At 35.1% G+C, this 15,626-nt stretch overlaps 1 protein-coding gene across 2 annotated transcripts in view; it reads right to left on the bottom strand.

Annotated features, from left to right (window-relative positions):
- Nucleotides 1–1,402: 1,402 nt before the first annotated feature.
- RP2 (RP2 activator of ARL3 GTPase) overlaps nt 1,403–15,626 on the bottom strand; it is a 48,473-nt gene continuing 34,249 nt past the window's right edge. The window contains exons 4-5 of one of the 2 annotated variants that reach the window (XM_005228079.5): nt 6,553–6,638; nt 1,403–5,115 (exon numbers count right to left, since the gene is read on the bottom strand). In XM_005228079.5, the coding sequence (XP_005228136.1) occupies nt 5,032–5,115; nt 6,553–6,638 (170 nt within the window). In that variant the 3' untranslated portion in view covers nt 1,403–5,031. The remainder of the gene's footprint in view (nt 5,116–6,552; nt 6,639–15,626) is intronic. The other variant, NM_001035403.1, reaches the window with a different exon arrangement.

Raw genomic sequence — 15,626 nt, 5'->3', positions numbered from 1 at the left:
TTCTGTTGATGATGATGCCACTCTCATCCCTAAGCACTCTTGAGGTGGGAAGATGTCAAGAGATAAAGAGGGAGGATAACATCTGAGAGGGACTAAGTGACTTTCCCCACAAGCCCAAAGCAACTAGCTGACTGCTGTTTAACTCAGCCCCAGCATCAACAGTGCACCACTCAGGTTTATGCAACACGTTTCCTCATTAAGTGGGCTTTCCTGGTGGCTCAGCTGGTAAAGAATCTGCCTGCAATGCAGGAGACCTGGGTTCGATCCCTGGGTTGGGAAGATCCCCTGGAGAAGGAAAAGGCTATCCACTCCGGTATTTTGGTCTGGAGAATTCCATGGACTGTATAGTCCATGGGGTGGCAAAGAGTCGGACACGACTGAGTGACTTTCACTTTCATTTGTGGCATGTACCCCTACAAAATAAGCTAACAACAGCATATGTATTGCCTACCAGTGCCAACCATTTGAGTACCTACTCTGTGCCCACTTGTGAGCCTACAGTGTACTTGTTATGTATTTGTGTGCATTGATTGTATTTATTGTGTATAGCCCCCTCCTTATATTACTGACCGGAGGCTAGATAACCAAATGGAGGTCCATAAAAAGCACTGGAGAAGTGGATATATAACTGGATGGGCAAATAATTACCAGATAATGATTGAATACACTGGTTCAGTGATAGATATATTACATTTCTGAATAATAGAAATACCATGAAGCTTTTCTTATTGTTACTGGGATATGGCCTGGATGTTCTCAGAAATCTGGCTTTATTAGTTTCCAACTGCTTCTGCAATAAATTATCACACTCAGCTGGTAAATAATCCGCCTGCAATGAGGGAGACCTGGGTTTGATCCTTGCATTGGGAAGATCTGCTGGAGAAGAGATAGGCTACCCAATCCAGTATTCTTGGGCTTCCCTGTGGCTCAGCTGGTAAAGAATCCGCCTGCAAGGCAGGAGACCTGGGTTCAATCCCTGGGTTGGGAAGATCCCCTGGAGAAGGAAAAGGCAAAGGCTACCCACTCCAGTATTCTGGTCTGGAGAATTCCATGGACTGTATAGTCCATGGGGCTGCACAGAGTCAGACACGACTGAATGACTTTGACTTGACTTTGCTCATTAAATAAAACCTGAATATGAACATCAGATGAAAAGTTAAGTCAGAAACTGCTGTGCTCTTATCTGTTTACAATGCATACCACTGATGTTCTTAAAGCTCCCTAGGAGCCTCAGTGGGCAGAGACCCTGGTTACTATTTCAACACAAAACACGGGGGCAGGGAGCAGGGAGTAAACACTGTATAATGTTTTTATTCCAAAGCCAATCAAGGAGAGTATGTGAAGAGAGGAATTACAGGAAAGACTAAGATCTGATAAAGAATTAATAGAATGAAGCACTGGATTATTTCATTCAATCAGAAACATTTATTAAATGTAATAATGATCACATTACTGGACCCTAAGCGCTTCTCTTGGGGCTCAGCTGGTAAAGAATCTGCCTGCAATGTGGGAGACCTGGGTTTGATACCTGGGTTGGGAAGATCCCCTGGAGAAGGGAAAGGCTACCCACTCCAGTATTCTGGCCTGGAGAATTCCATGGACTGTAAATCCATGGGGTCACAAAGAGTAGGACACAACTGAGCAACTTTCACTGGACCCTAAGCTACTCTCTATGAATACAAAGGTTTCTAAGCCTTGATTTTAGCGCTTGAGGAGCCAATAGTCTAGGACAAAGCTTCTCCAACTTTAAGGTGTGGATGAAGTATGTTAGTCATTTAGCTGTGTTCGACTATTTGTGACTCCCTGGATTGTATCCCACCAGGCTCCTCTGTCCATGGAATTCTGCAGGCAAGAATACTAAGGTGGGTAGCCATTCCCTTCACCAGGGGGGTCATCTCCCCTCCTCAAACACTCTACCAAAAAAGAAACCCAAAACGATTTTCACAAAAAAGTTTTCATTACTAAAATTAAAATGAAATTTGACTTTTTAAGATTATACTTTTAAAGGATGAAATATTTTCTAGAATGGATTTTGAAGGAGAATCATACCCTAATTACAATATCTTCTCTTCCTATGGAAAATAGAGTTAAAAATGAGAAAAAAAATTTTAACTCAGCACAGCAAGAATTATCCAATAAGCAGGAAGTAATTTTTGCTGCTGTCTTGTACAGTTCTGTTTTTTTCCCCCAAATGCTCTAAATGTACATGTAGAAGCTTTATACATAGAAATAATAATAATAAATGTTATTTAAAAAACTCACCAATCTGAAGTTTATCTGATTTATGGGCTGGGAGAGGGAGAAGCTAGATAGAAAGGCTGGTAAATTTGGTAGTAATTTAAAAATAAGGTCTACTTGAATAAATCTGAAAGTATGTCACAATTTGCTATTTTCTCAAGTATGGAAGAAAAACATGCCTAATCTTAGTAAGTATTCAATCATAACAAAATGTATCTTTTAACAAAGGGAACATGATACTGGAAATTCCTCAGATTAAAACAAGTTTTCTACTTCCTCTGCATTTCTCCAGAGAGCTTTGTACACACAACATGGCATACAGTTCATTTCTCACTAATATAAGACAGATTAGACCACTGTATTTTACTTTTATCATTAAAAAAGTTGTGTCATGATCAAATTTTGGTACACATATGAATAAATTTATACTATAGAAGTGCTCTTCAAAAATTGGTGTTAAATTATTTTCATTTTGACAATATTTATTACAAATCACATTTTATAAACACTAGATAAATTACATACAAAAGCTAGACACAAATATATAGAAGTAAAAAGCAGTACTATTGACACAAGAGAAATAAGCTAATATAATGTCAAATATCTATAACTTAATAAAATTACTAAGTTTTCATTGCTAATACATTTGCATGAATTCAAAAGCCATTCAGAAGTAAAATGTATAATACTAATTATAATCAAGGTTTAAGGTGATAGAAACAACAACCATAGTACTACTTATTTTTTAAAATCTTTTCAAACATTCAGAAACAAGAACTGTCCTAAAAGACAAGTTAAATCTGGGTAAAAGCTCTTACCTAACTGAAGAGTATAAAATTTTAGGCTTTGGTTAATAGACACTAAAATTTAGTGGAAATTTTTAAATTAACATCTGCCTTATATGTAATATTCCTGAGTTTTTGCTAAAATACCATAGATAAAGAACTCAGTCTACAGCATTGCATAACATTGTACTATATTTTTGGAAGACAAAAAGTATTATGATTTTTAAAACTGTGAATAATGAGATTTAATAATATAATTATGATCAGAAAGAATATGCTTAATTTAGCTTACCTATGAGAAAAATTAATGCCCTCTGACCACTATTTGGCAAAGCTAATTTGTAAATTATGATCAAAATTATATTAAATCCATCACTGATTTTTATTTGCATCTTATAAAATCATTTTGATTTTAATGAGAGGTTATGTAATATAGAATGCTCTTATAAAAGACTGAAATGATATGATGCTAATACAGGTGAGGCACAGGCTAGGTGGTCAACATTACTTATTAGTTTAAAGTGAAAAGTCTTTTAATGTATTATTTCTGAACATTGGACATACAATACAGTAGTTGTAAATGAATCTGAAAATATCCACAGAGAGTTTAAACATGAAAATAAATTGTTAGTAACAATTGTAAGAGGAATTTTTGCAAGTGATTTTTTTCAGTCTTAGTTTTATCAAAATAGAATTAAATTTAAAAATAGACCTACGAAAGCTAACTTCCAATTAGCTACTCTGTATGGAGAAGGAAATGGCAACCTACTCCAGCATTCTTGCTTGGGAAATGCCATGGACGGAGGAACCTGGCAGGCTATAGTCTATGGGGTTGCAAGAGTCAGACACGACTGAGTAACTAGGCACACAGCACGTGATGCAGATGGCAGGTTCAGTCCCTTCTCACAAGATCAACCTATCAAAATCTTCTGATTACTTTCTGTTACAACAACCCTCTTAAATCAGTTTTCCCTGGGCACTGAATCAATGCACCTAAGGACTGGTCCAAGAATGTGGATTTTTAAACAAGTAGCTCCCTCCTGCCCCCTGGTAAATTATTACGTTCAGGTTGATTTGGAAAATAATGCTTTAAAGCAACCAAAATAATTTTTACCAGACTTGAACATTGATTGATAGGAATTTATCTAGCTTCTTAACAATCTGCATAACTCATCAAGATGCTTAAGTATTCTTACCTAAAAATGCTGCAAGGTTTTGTTTTAATTCTAATAGCTCATAAGAGTTGATAAAACGGTAATCACCTTTGTGAACTGCTGGTGATTGGGCTTCTATAGTTTCATTATTCCATATACCTTTTCCTACCAGGAAGCAGAAGAGTCATTTAACAGTTTTATTCAAAAAATAAACAATGTGGAATATATTCAAATAAGCATACTACTCACAACTGTTTAAAGTAGTCTTTAAACAGTTATACCAACATGAGCTACTTGCAAAACTGGTTATCAAATACCTATTAATTAAAAAATTGAATTTACAAAGTATTAGGTCAACTCTGTACACAAAATCTCATTTTCCATATTATGGAACTAGGAAGCAAATATTTAACTGGATATGTATACAAGAAAAATGTACACAGGTTCATTTTAACTGATCAGCTAGTAAGGAATCCTTCTAAATTAAAAAAGAAAATGGAAGATATTCTCAAACAAGTATTATAGAGTACTGAGTAAAGTGTAAATTAGAGATTTGAAAGAATGTTTAATTAGGATTAAAATAATGAACTGCTAGTCACTTCTGTTTTCTAATAACAGTATCATATGCAGAGAAAACCTACAAGCTCACTGAACTGGGTTAAATGGTTTTTAAGCTGATTAAAACTACTTAATTTAAAATGAACTCTTTCCGAATCTCACATAAATGATGCAGTATTCAACAATTTATTTAAAAAATGACTTTAACAATTTTAGCATCAGTTTAAAAAAAAACCCATTGCTAACACACAAATTGAAAAGGGCTTAATACGAAGCCCTTGGTTCCTCATTGCACTTCATATTCCCATCTGTATATCAGCAAAATTGTAGAAGCTGTCTACATCTCCAGGTGCCGTCTCCTTGCTTTCTGATACAAATATCTATGTTAAATGTAAGAGAAAAAAATAACATATTAGTAATCCCCAAATTCCAAAGCCCACATCCTCCACAAAACAGTCAAAAGCTTGCTATTTAAAAGAAATTCTGGATTTTCTGTAGAATTCATGCAGTATAGTTTCAATTAGCTATGATGTAAATACAGCTCTTTTAAAAGCATTTATGATATAATTAAAGTCTTTGCTTTATAATGCTTTGGTTTTATTTTACTACTCTTGGAATTTCAGTTTTTAAAACATGTAAACCAATATTATGAAAGCTACTGAATAAAGAGATTTATGTAAAGAACTCTTAATTTCTTCTATTTTCTAATAAGAATCTCAATAGACCAAGAAGCAAAATTTGAGATTATTTTTTTCAAAGCTGCTAAAGATATTTTACTAATTTTAAATTAACTATTTTCCAAACATCAACAAAGCAGTACTCAATAGAACCCTTCAAAAACAGTTTTTTATAAATGTCTGCCAGAAATCAGAGGAGACCTGAGTTCTATTTATCTTTATCATAACTAGCTGAATGATGCTGACAATTTAATCAACCTCTCTGGGCTCCATTTCCACATCTGTAAAATGAGAAAGTTGGATTAGATAATCTATAACTTATTCAGATCTAAAAGCTCCAAATCATATAAACATTTTCTCTCTGTTTCCTTTTCCATTCAATCTGATTATATTTGCCCTCTCCCTAAGTACTTGTGCAATGATCAAATGAGACAAAAGACAAAGTACTTCAAATTATGCAAATTCAAAGGCCCATAAGCTAAATCAGACTACAAAACCAAACATTTCCTCTCAGATATTTATAAAAAAAGTTACATATACTCATTTAATCCTCTTATATGTTTGTTTCTAAGCTATATTAAGTAAAAATTTGAAATTCTTAGACTCATCAACATCTACATGTAATGATTTCTAGATATAGCTCAAGTTTTGATGAAGTATTACTGAAGCAAATAAAAGTGAACACTGAGCAATAGGCTTGTCCATTTAAAGTATACAATCTTAGAAATGTAACATTTTCAGCATATCACTATTTTTATTTATTTGCCACACTGTGCGGCTTGTGAGGCCTTAGTTCCCTGACCAGGGATGAAACCTATGCTGCCTACACTGGGAGCACAGATTCTTAACCATTGGACTGCCAGGGAAGTCCCAACATATCACTATTTTTTAAAAAGGAAGAGACATTTGGTGAGACATTTGACTTTAGAAACACGTATGATTGAGATTTTTAACACGTAGACACTTTGTGAATTTTTAAGCTATTAAAATTTCAGTTTGGCAAGGAAAAACCAAAGCTTAGTTCTCGATTGTTTACCAAAAGTTTTAAAAATCATGATGTGCTAAAAGTACTATTTAATTGTAATGAAAAGAGAAGGAAATGAAAGGTTCGACTGAAATATAGTCAATAGTATCTTGTACCTTGGTCCCTTTGAATGTCTCGTTGACAATAAGTTGACATCCTTCCACAGCGCCATCTCCATTGAACTCCAAGGCAATAACAGGACCTATAAGCAAACCCAGGAAGTGTTGTCTTATCATGAACACAAATCTATTCTCAAATTAATCTTCTTATTCTTCCTTGAAAAATCTACAGCCTTTTCTTTGGGGGTAAGAGAAAAGAAAGAAGAGAGTAGATAGATAGGACACATCACTTCAGCTACTTTTACTCTAATCATAAAACAAATTAACATAGAGTTTCATCACATGACAAGTAGCTTCAGTGCCATTACAGGTCTAGTGTCACATTTTTAAGTGTTGTAAATAGTCTGGCTTTTCTGGTTTTCATTCTTCTATGAAAACCATAAAAAGTCCACCCATTTAGCAGTACAAAAAAATAGCTGATAAAATGACAAATAAGATCAAAAGCTATTCAAGTCATTTTGCCAGGCAGCCAGGCTTTCTTCCAACTCTCCTACTTACAGCCAAGTTTTGGGCCACCAATAATGAAGCTAAGCCAAGTAGGAATTGAGGCCAGGTACCAAAAGTCATGATCATCTGAAAGTGTTTTCTTGAATGTACCATAAAACTATATTCTAGAACCAAAGAACAAATTTTATTTTTTAATTCTCTGGATAGAATATTTGTGCCTCCTTTTCCATACTTACTTTGATTACTTTTAAACCACCTGTACTTGAAATTCTGGTGTAAAGATTAGTGATTCAGTTTGGGCGGGGATCTAAATGTAGCACTGGCACTACTGGTGTCAAGTTATTGGCAAACATGGCCATAAGTCAGCCAAACAAAACAAGCCTTTCAAGTCAATTCAATTTTTTCAGTTATATTCCTAATAGATTTGCTCTTTATCTCCCAGTAATGTAGAAGTTCTGACCTCCAGGAAATTACAAATTTCTTGAAAAAAAGACATAAATCTATTAAACCATATGGAACAAGGGAGAATAATGAAGTATTAAGGAATGAAATACTAAAATGAATGTAGACATGTGCCTCAGAACAAGGCACAAGAATGAGAGAAAAGGGCTTGTGATTTAATACAGACAACAAATACAGAAAAGACAGGCTATGTCACAGTCAACTCTACAATTAGATACAGTGAACAAGTTTGACTTTTGGCAGCATCACAGTATGTAGATTAAGATAGGTGCTGAGTAAAGAAGATAACTGAGGAATATTTTCTCAGAAAAAAAAAAGGATGAGTCTATGTCTGAGGCAAGAAATGAGTAAGATCAACCTGGAATATCTTGTTGAGCCAAAAAACAATCAGGCTATCAAAGACCAATAGGGTTTTATCAAAAGGATATAGGAGCCAGCTTGAATAGGCTACTAATGGCCAAAGATGATACATAGTGAGATCAGAAGGAATAATGATGGCAATTTATTAAAACATACTGAATACATAAAGTCATGAGCTCATAATAACATTCAAAAAAGACACAAACAAACAAAATTCATTGGACACCACTGAAGGTTGCTAGGGCACCAACTTTTTACTCTGAAAATTGATGTTTAATGATTTTTCCTTTATTTACTTTGCATTTCTGATATGAAGCATATTTCAAGTTAGTCAAATATCTCAGTGTATAAGAAGTTCTGTTAATATCCATTAATAAATGCAGAGGTAGTGACACAATTAGAAAATGATCATTTTGAAACTGTTAATAAAATAACTGGATCAGGCAACAATCATCAATGGCTTTAGTATCCCACAGGGAAGACTGACTGGAAACTACAATAAAAAGATTGTCACCACCTGAGCCTAAGAATCTTAGCATCACTAGAAGTACAACAATCAAACATTATGTGCCTTCTCATTACAGAAAAGAGTACAACCTGTGAAATATTCTTACCCTCCACCCCCCAAAAAACTCCTTAAACCTGAGTGTAAACAAGGCTTTGATTTAACTTTTAATCCACAAGAACTACAGAAGGACAAATTAAACAAACCCATGCATACTATGGGACAATTGACCAGGTTTCTTTTACAAGACAAAGGCATGAAACAAACAGGGGACGGGGAACACCTGTTTCTGGTTAAGAGTGATATAAGATACAAAACAACCATATCCAGTGAGTAAGGAGGCCAATTTTAGATCTGGATCAAATTAATCATAAAAATATATAAAGAACGTTTTTAGACAATTAGGGAAATTTGAATATGGACTAGTCAGTAGATATTAAGAAATTGTTAATCGTGTTGGATGTGATAATACATACCACTTAGGAGAACATTTGTGTAGTATATAAATTATATCTTTATTTAAAAAGAAAACAGTCATTTTTAACTTCATTTTGTTTAGGACACACATACTGAAATATTTAGGGATGAAATGACAGGACATATCAAAACTTGATTAAAATACTTCAGCAGAAAAGAATATAGATTATTTTTAAAAGTATGGCAAAAAGTTGATAAAACTGGGGTATGGGTACACATGGAATCATTGGAAGCTACTTTAGAGTAGAGATAGTACATATAGACGTTTGCAAAAAAAAGTTTAAAAATACATTTTAAACTGAATAAATATTGAACTAAAAAGAAAAAAGTTGATAATGTAGGGTTTCCAGTTTTGCAGAGAATGGAAAGTTTTAATTAGGATAGAATGGAATATGCTTTTATTCAGGATCACTAAAAGATACATATATATATAGATACATATATACACACATATATTATATATATATAAATATTATATGTATAATATATATACACACTATATATATATAAAGTCAGACATTTATTACTGAAAGTTCCTGTATTCTACAAAGACAATAAAATCTAGAATTTGGAAATACAGTTTTGGTAGAATTACCCAAGTATGTAACTTGGTTGCTATCCTTTGAATAGAACATTAAGAACTTCTGATAAGTGACTTAATTTGCCAACAAAGAAACATTAACCAAAAAGGCGGATAAGTGTATCAATTTTGATTAACATGTGTGCATTACCCTAGATTTAAAAAAACTACACCACCAACAATGCCGTTTTTAAGCAGTTCTAGTCATCTCTGGAGAAGGCAATGGCACCCCACTCCAGTACTCTTGCCTGGAAAATCCCATGGACAGAGGAGCCTGGTAGGCTGCAGCCCATGGGGTCGCTAAGAGTCGGACACGACTAAGCAACTTCACTTTCACTTTTCACTTTCATGCATTGGAGAAGGAAATGGCAACCTACTCCAGTGTTCTTGCCTGGAGAATCCCAGGGATGGGGGAGCCTGGTGGGCTACCGTCTATGGGGTTGCACAGAGTCCGACACGACTGAAGCGACTTAGCAGCAGCAGCAGTCATCTCTAGTCATCTAATGACGAGGACTACAATGACTTCAAAGTGATTACTTCAAGTGATTATTTCAAACTGAATTATGAGGTCAAGAAGATCACTGGTCATGTTTTTAGTGTTTTAATGTGACTGTCTTATCAAATAGCTTGCAGTAGCTTTAAATCTAAATATTTGAACTGTCATGAAAAAAATGTGAGACTCTGAAGTAAACAAAAATGATTTCTGGATATCCTATCTAATGAACTCTATGTTATTTAACATGACCTTGGAACAAGCCATTATCACGTTTCAGTTAGATTACAGCAACAGCCTCCCAGCTGGTCTCTCCGTTTTTCTCTTAGAGTAACCAGAATGATAAAAGCTACATTTTAAAGGGACCATGGCATTCCTATGCTCTAAAACCTCCAGTAAAATATGTCTATACTTTTCTTATTTTTAATTGTTCTAAAAATAATGGACAGTTTAGGGAGCAGTTGTCTCAGGATTACCTGAGATGCTGTCTCCCAGGCTTGAACTCCTAAAATTTTCCACCCAAATAAAACACAACTCTTAACATTTAGGTTGTGGATATATTTTTCTAGTTGGCACTTAAGGCTCCAAAATCACTGCAGATGGTGACTGTAGCTATGAAATTAAAAGACGCTTGCTCCTTGGAAGAAAAGCTATGACCAACCTAGATAGCATATTAAAAAGCAGAGACATTACTTTGCCAACAAAGGTCCATCTAGTCAAAGCTACGATTTTTCCACTAGTTATGTATGGATGTGAGAATTGGGCTATAAAGAAAACTGAGCCCTGAAAAATTGATGCTTTTGAACCATGGTGTTGGAGAAGACTATTGAGAGTGCCTTGGACTTCAGGGAGATCCAACCAGTCCATCCTAAAGGCAATCAGTCCTGAATATTCATTGGAAGGATTGATGTTGAGCTGAAACTCCAATACTTTGGCCACCTGATGCGAAGAACTGATTCATTTGAAAAGGCCCTGATGCTGGGAAAGATTGAAGGCAGGAAGAGAAGGGGACGACAGAGGATGAGATGGTTGGATGGCGTCACTGGCTCAATGGACATGAGTTCGAGTAGGCTCCAGGAGTTAGTGATGGACAGAAAGGCCTGGTGTGCTGCAGTCCATGGGGTCTGAAAGAGTTGGATATGACTGAGCAACTAAAACGAACTGAACTGAACGGAACTAAATTTCTTTGCATTGTTCATTTAAGAAGGGCTTGTTATCTCTCCTTGGTGTTCTCTGAAAGTCTGCCTTCAGTTGGGTATATCTTTCCCTTTCTCCTTTGTCTATAGCTTCTCTTCTTTCCTCAGCTATTTGTATAGTCTCCTCAGACAACTCTTTAAAAAACGTCGTCACCAAAGACAAAGACTGAAACGCTGTTCAGATTGAGGGAGAGCCATGACCACTAAATGCTACACATAATCCTGGAACAAATGAAAAAATAAAATTTCCCTCTGCAAATAATAATAAAAAATAAATAAATAAAATAAAATATTTAAAAAAATTTATTTATTTACTTGGCTGCTCTGGGTCTTAGTTGCAGCATGTGAACTCTAAATTGTGGCACATAGATCTCATTCCCTGCCCAGGAATCAAACCCAGGCCCCCTACATTGGGAGTGTGGAATCTTGGCCACTGGGCCACCAGGGAAGTCCCTTGTTGACACTTAAGGTTCCAATTCTCACCAATATGGATCAATTTGTACCACAGAAGGACAATGAATGTGAAAAAGAAGAACTGCAGAAGAAACTTGGTTTTATCCTACACATAGGGTAGGGTAATAGCTTAATACTCAACAACAGAATTAAGACAGAACTCTAAACAGAAATTTAGAGCTATTTCTTTGTAAAGCTGCTCCTCACTGTTATTTCCTATAAAACCCATCTGCCTACACCCAGAGAAACTGATCTTATTCCTTTCAATTGAAGGATACCATCAGGTTTTCCTGGTATCACTTTTCTTGAAACTTAAGTCTGCAACTGTCTCAAGGCAGAATGCCAAGATCATCAGGGGACTCAATTTGTCTCTCTCTACTTAGGAAAACACATTCTAAAAAGGATTCTGAAAATGACATTTTACATTTATTTCAATAATTTGAAAATTATTTCAGAAAAGATGTACAGAGAGCTTACTATAAATTGTTAATTTCATTTTTTATAAAGAAAGATTATAGTTAGGAGTGCATGGTAACTGTTAAAGAATTTTTTTCCAAAGTTAAAAAAGAATATTTGACTAATAGTCTTTGAGAAGAATAGTTCATATATCACACTGATTCCCTCTTTTATTGAGAAGCTCTCTTGAAGTCATGTAAGAATCTGTGAAAGAGAAATAAGGCATAATTCAGGGAGAAGGGAGGGAAGAGAAGGGCAGTAAAAAAGAAAGAAGAGGAACAAAACAGAGAAAACCAGTAGGAAATGCTGGCAACTGTGGAGAAGGAGGAATAGTGAGGGGGAAAAGGAGAAAAGAAGAGAAGAGGAGTAAGAAGAAGAAGAAATGGAGGAAACAATGCTACTTCATTTCTAAGATTGTGAATAAGGCTTGTCCAGAACTTTCATTACACTTGTGTTGAAGCTTGTATTATCAAAAAAGGAGAAAATCATTTATTCTCATGCATAAATGACATGAGAAACAAACAAATAGTAAATGAAAATATTTAGAAATAACCATGGTAAAAAGTTTAAAACAGTAGGATGACTATAAAAAAGAAAAATAAAAACTTTTTCTTCCATAGCTTTCTTTAAAACTGAAATAAAGGGCCTCCCTGGTGGTCCAGTCGTTAAGAATCTGTCTTGCAACCATGCAGAGGACACCAGTTTGATTCCTGGACCAGGAAGATCCCACATGCCGCAAGGCAACTGAGCTCGTGTGCCTAGTGTATGTGCTCTGCAACAAGAGAAACCCCTGCAATGAGAAGTCCTGACGCTGCAACTAGAGAGTAGCCCCCGCTCACCAGAACTGGAGAAAGCCCTTGTGTAGCAACAAAGACGTAGTGCAGCCAAAAATAAATAAATATTTTTTAAAACTTAAAAAAATGAAATAAAGAGTATAGTTATTCAACACTGAGATCACACTCTTAAGTACCTCCATTTTTTCCCACTGAAGGATATTTTACATATTCCTTTTATTTTACGTTTCTCTAATAATGAAGGATGTTGAGTTCCTCACTTACTTGTACTGTGAATGCTTCATATCCACTGCTTCTTTTTATTGGACTTTTGGATTCTCTTTGCTGATTAGCAGTGTATATAAGTCATAGAAATAAGGCCTTTATATGTGATATTATGTACAAACGATCAAAACATATCTAGAATTTGTTCCCTTCTCTCCACCTCTTCCCATGATAATGGACTTACTGGACAATATTTCTCTCCTGAGTGACTACAATAATCTTGCAACCTTATTTCTTGTTTCTGCTGAAAAGATATTAGATGCCCAGAAGTGTTTCTGTGGTTAGGGGATTAACAGCAGACAACTCTTGTAGAGGGACAACTTCTGATAAATTGAATGTGTTCTTGAATGTCTATTAAAATCCTTGAGAAAAAGAAAAAAATAACTGACAGTTTAATAATGTAAACAATGCATTAGGTGTTTGTAGCATATATAATGGAGAAGGCAATGGCAACCCACTCCAGTACTCTTGCCTGGAAAATCCCATGGGCGGAGGAGCCTGGTAGGCTACAGTCCATGGGATTGCAAAGAGTCGGACACTACTGAAGCGACTTAGCAGCAACAGCAGCAGCAGCGGCATATATAATAGTAAAACATATAGCAATGACACAAGGATAGGAAGGAAGATTTGAGAATATGATGTTATTAGGTCCTTATAAACTACAAGCCATGTGGTACAGTACTATTATAAAGTGAAAGTGAAAGTCACTCAGTCGTGTCTGACTCTTTGTGATCCCATGGACTATACAGTCCATGGAATTCTCCAGGCCAGAATACTGGGGTGAGTAGCCTTTCCCTTCTCCAGGGGATCTTCCCAACCCAGGGATCAAACCCAGGTCTCCCGTATTGCAGGTGGATTCTTTCAGCTGAGTCACAAGGGAAGCCCAAGAATACTGGATAAATTATTTAAATATGTATACTGTAAAACCAAAGGTGACCATTAAAGAAGACTTAGGAAAAGAAGTATAAATAAATCAATCAATAGGTTTTATTAAAAAATACCCAATTTAACAGAAAAAGAGTTAACAAAAAAACAAAGAACAAGTGGAACAGAAAGCAGCTAGCAAGATGTAGATGTTAATCCAACTATAACAATCTCTTTCAATATGAATGGTGTAAACACAGCAGTTAAAAGACAGAGACTGTCAGATTGGATTGAAAAGCAAGAACAAACTATACGCTGTCTACAAAAAATTCATTTTAGATACACAGATTTTGATAGTTAAAAGAAAATGGATAAAAATATATGATGAGCAAACAAAAGCTGCAGTAGATGTATTTCAGACGAAGCAGATTTCAGAACAAGGAAGATTATCAGAGACAAAGAGGGACATTACATAATGATAAAGGATTCTTTAAGAAGACGTAATTCTAGATGTGTATGCACCTAAAAACAGAGTTTCAAAATTCATAAGGCAAAATCTGATAGGATTTGAAAAAAGAAATAGACAAATGCACAATTATAGTTGAAGACTTTGACACTCTTCTCTCTTTAATTTATAGAACAAATAAGCAGAAAATCAGTAAGGATACAGATGACCTGAATAGCACCATTAACCAAACCAATCTAGTGGACATTTACATAACATTTCATGAAACGAAAGCAGATTATACATTCTTCTCACATGCACACAGACTAGGAAGAACCTTAACTTTTTAAAGAAAATAGAAATCATACAACGTGCATTTTCAGACCATAAGATCATTAATCTAGAAATCAGTAATAGCAACATATCTGGACAATCTCTCAAATATTTGGAAAATAAACATTATACTTCTAAATAATCCATGGATCAAATGGAAAGTCTCAAGGGAAACTACTACATCAGGGGTCAGCACACATTTTCTGTAAAGTGCCAGATGGGAAACATTTTAGGCTTAGTGTCTAAATACAATGTTTGCCACAACTAATCATCTCTGCAGCAGAGATGTAGCAGCAAAACCTAATAAATAAACAAGTGTGGTTGTGCTCTGATAAAACTTCATTTACAAAATATACAGTAGGCCATACTTTGCCAAACCCTGAGTTAAATGAAAATAAATCATATCAAAATTGGCAGGATGCAACTACAGCAGCACTTAAAGGAAAATTTCTAACACAAAATACATATACAGTCAATCTTCATTATTTGCAGGTTCCTTATTTGCTAATTGCTTACTTGGTAAAATTTATTTTACCAAACAGGCAAAATATTTTACCTAATATCAATACTTGCACTTTTTTCATGGTCATTCATGGACATATACAAAGTGGCAAAAAATATGAGCTGCCTCACATCCATGCTCCAAGGTAAATTTGAACAAAGTGATGCTCTGCCTTCTTGTTTAACCATTCATTCTGTAAACAACTGGCTTTTTCACAGTCCATTTAGTACCACATTTTTATACATTTTGTTGGTAATATTGGTATTTAAAATGGCCTTCAAATGTAGTGCTCAAGTACGGTCTAATGTTCTTAAGCTTAGGAAATCTGTGAAGTGCCTTACAGAGAAAATATCTGTTATTAACAGATAAGCTTCATTCAGGTACAAGTTATAGTGCTGTTGGCTGTGAGTTCAATGTTAATGAATCAAAAAAATATACTA

The sequence above is a fragment of the Bos taurus genome, chromosome X, assembly GCF_002263795.3.
Source record: "Bos taurus isolate L1 Dominette 01449 registration number 42190680 breed Hereford chromosome X, ARS-UCD2.0, whole genome shotgun sequence".
In the NCBI taxonomy this organism is placed as follows: domain Eukaryota; kingdom Metazoa; phylum Chordata; class Mammalia; order Artiodactyla; family Bovidae; genus Bos; species Bos taurus.
Note: the sequence above shows the minus strand (reverse complement) of the source record. Positions and strands in the feature narration are given on the sequence as shown.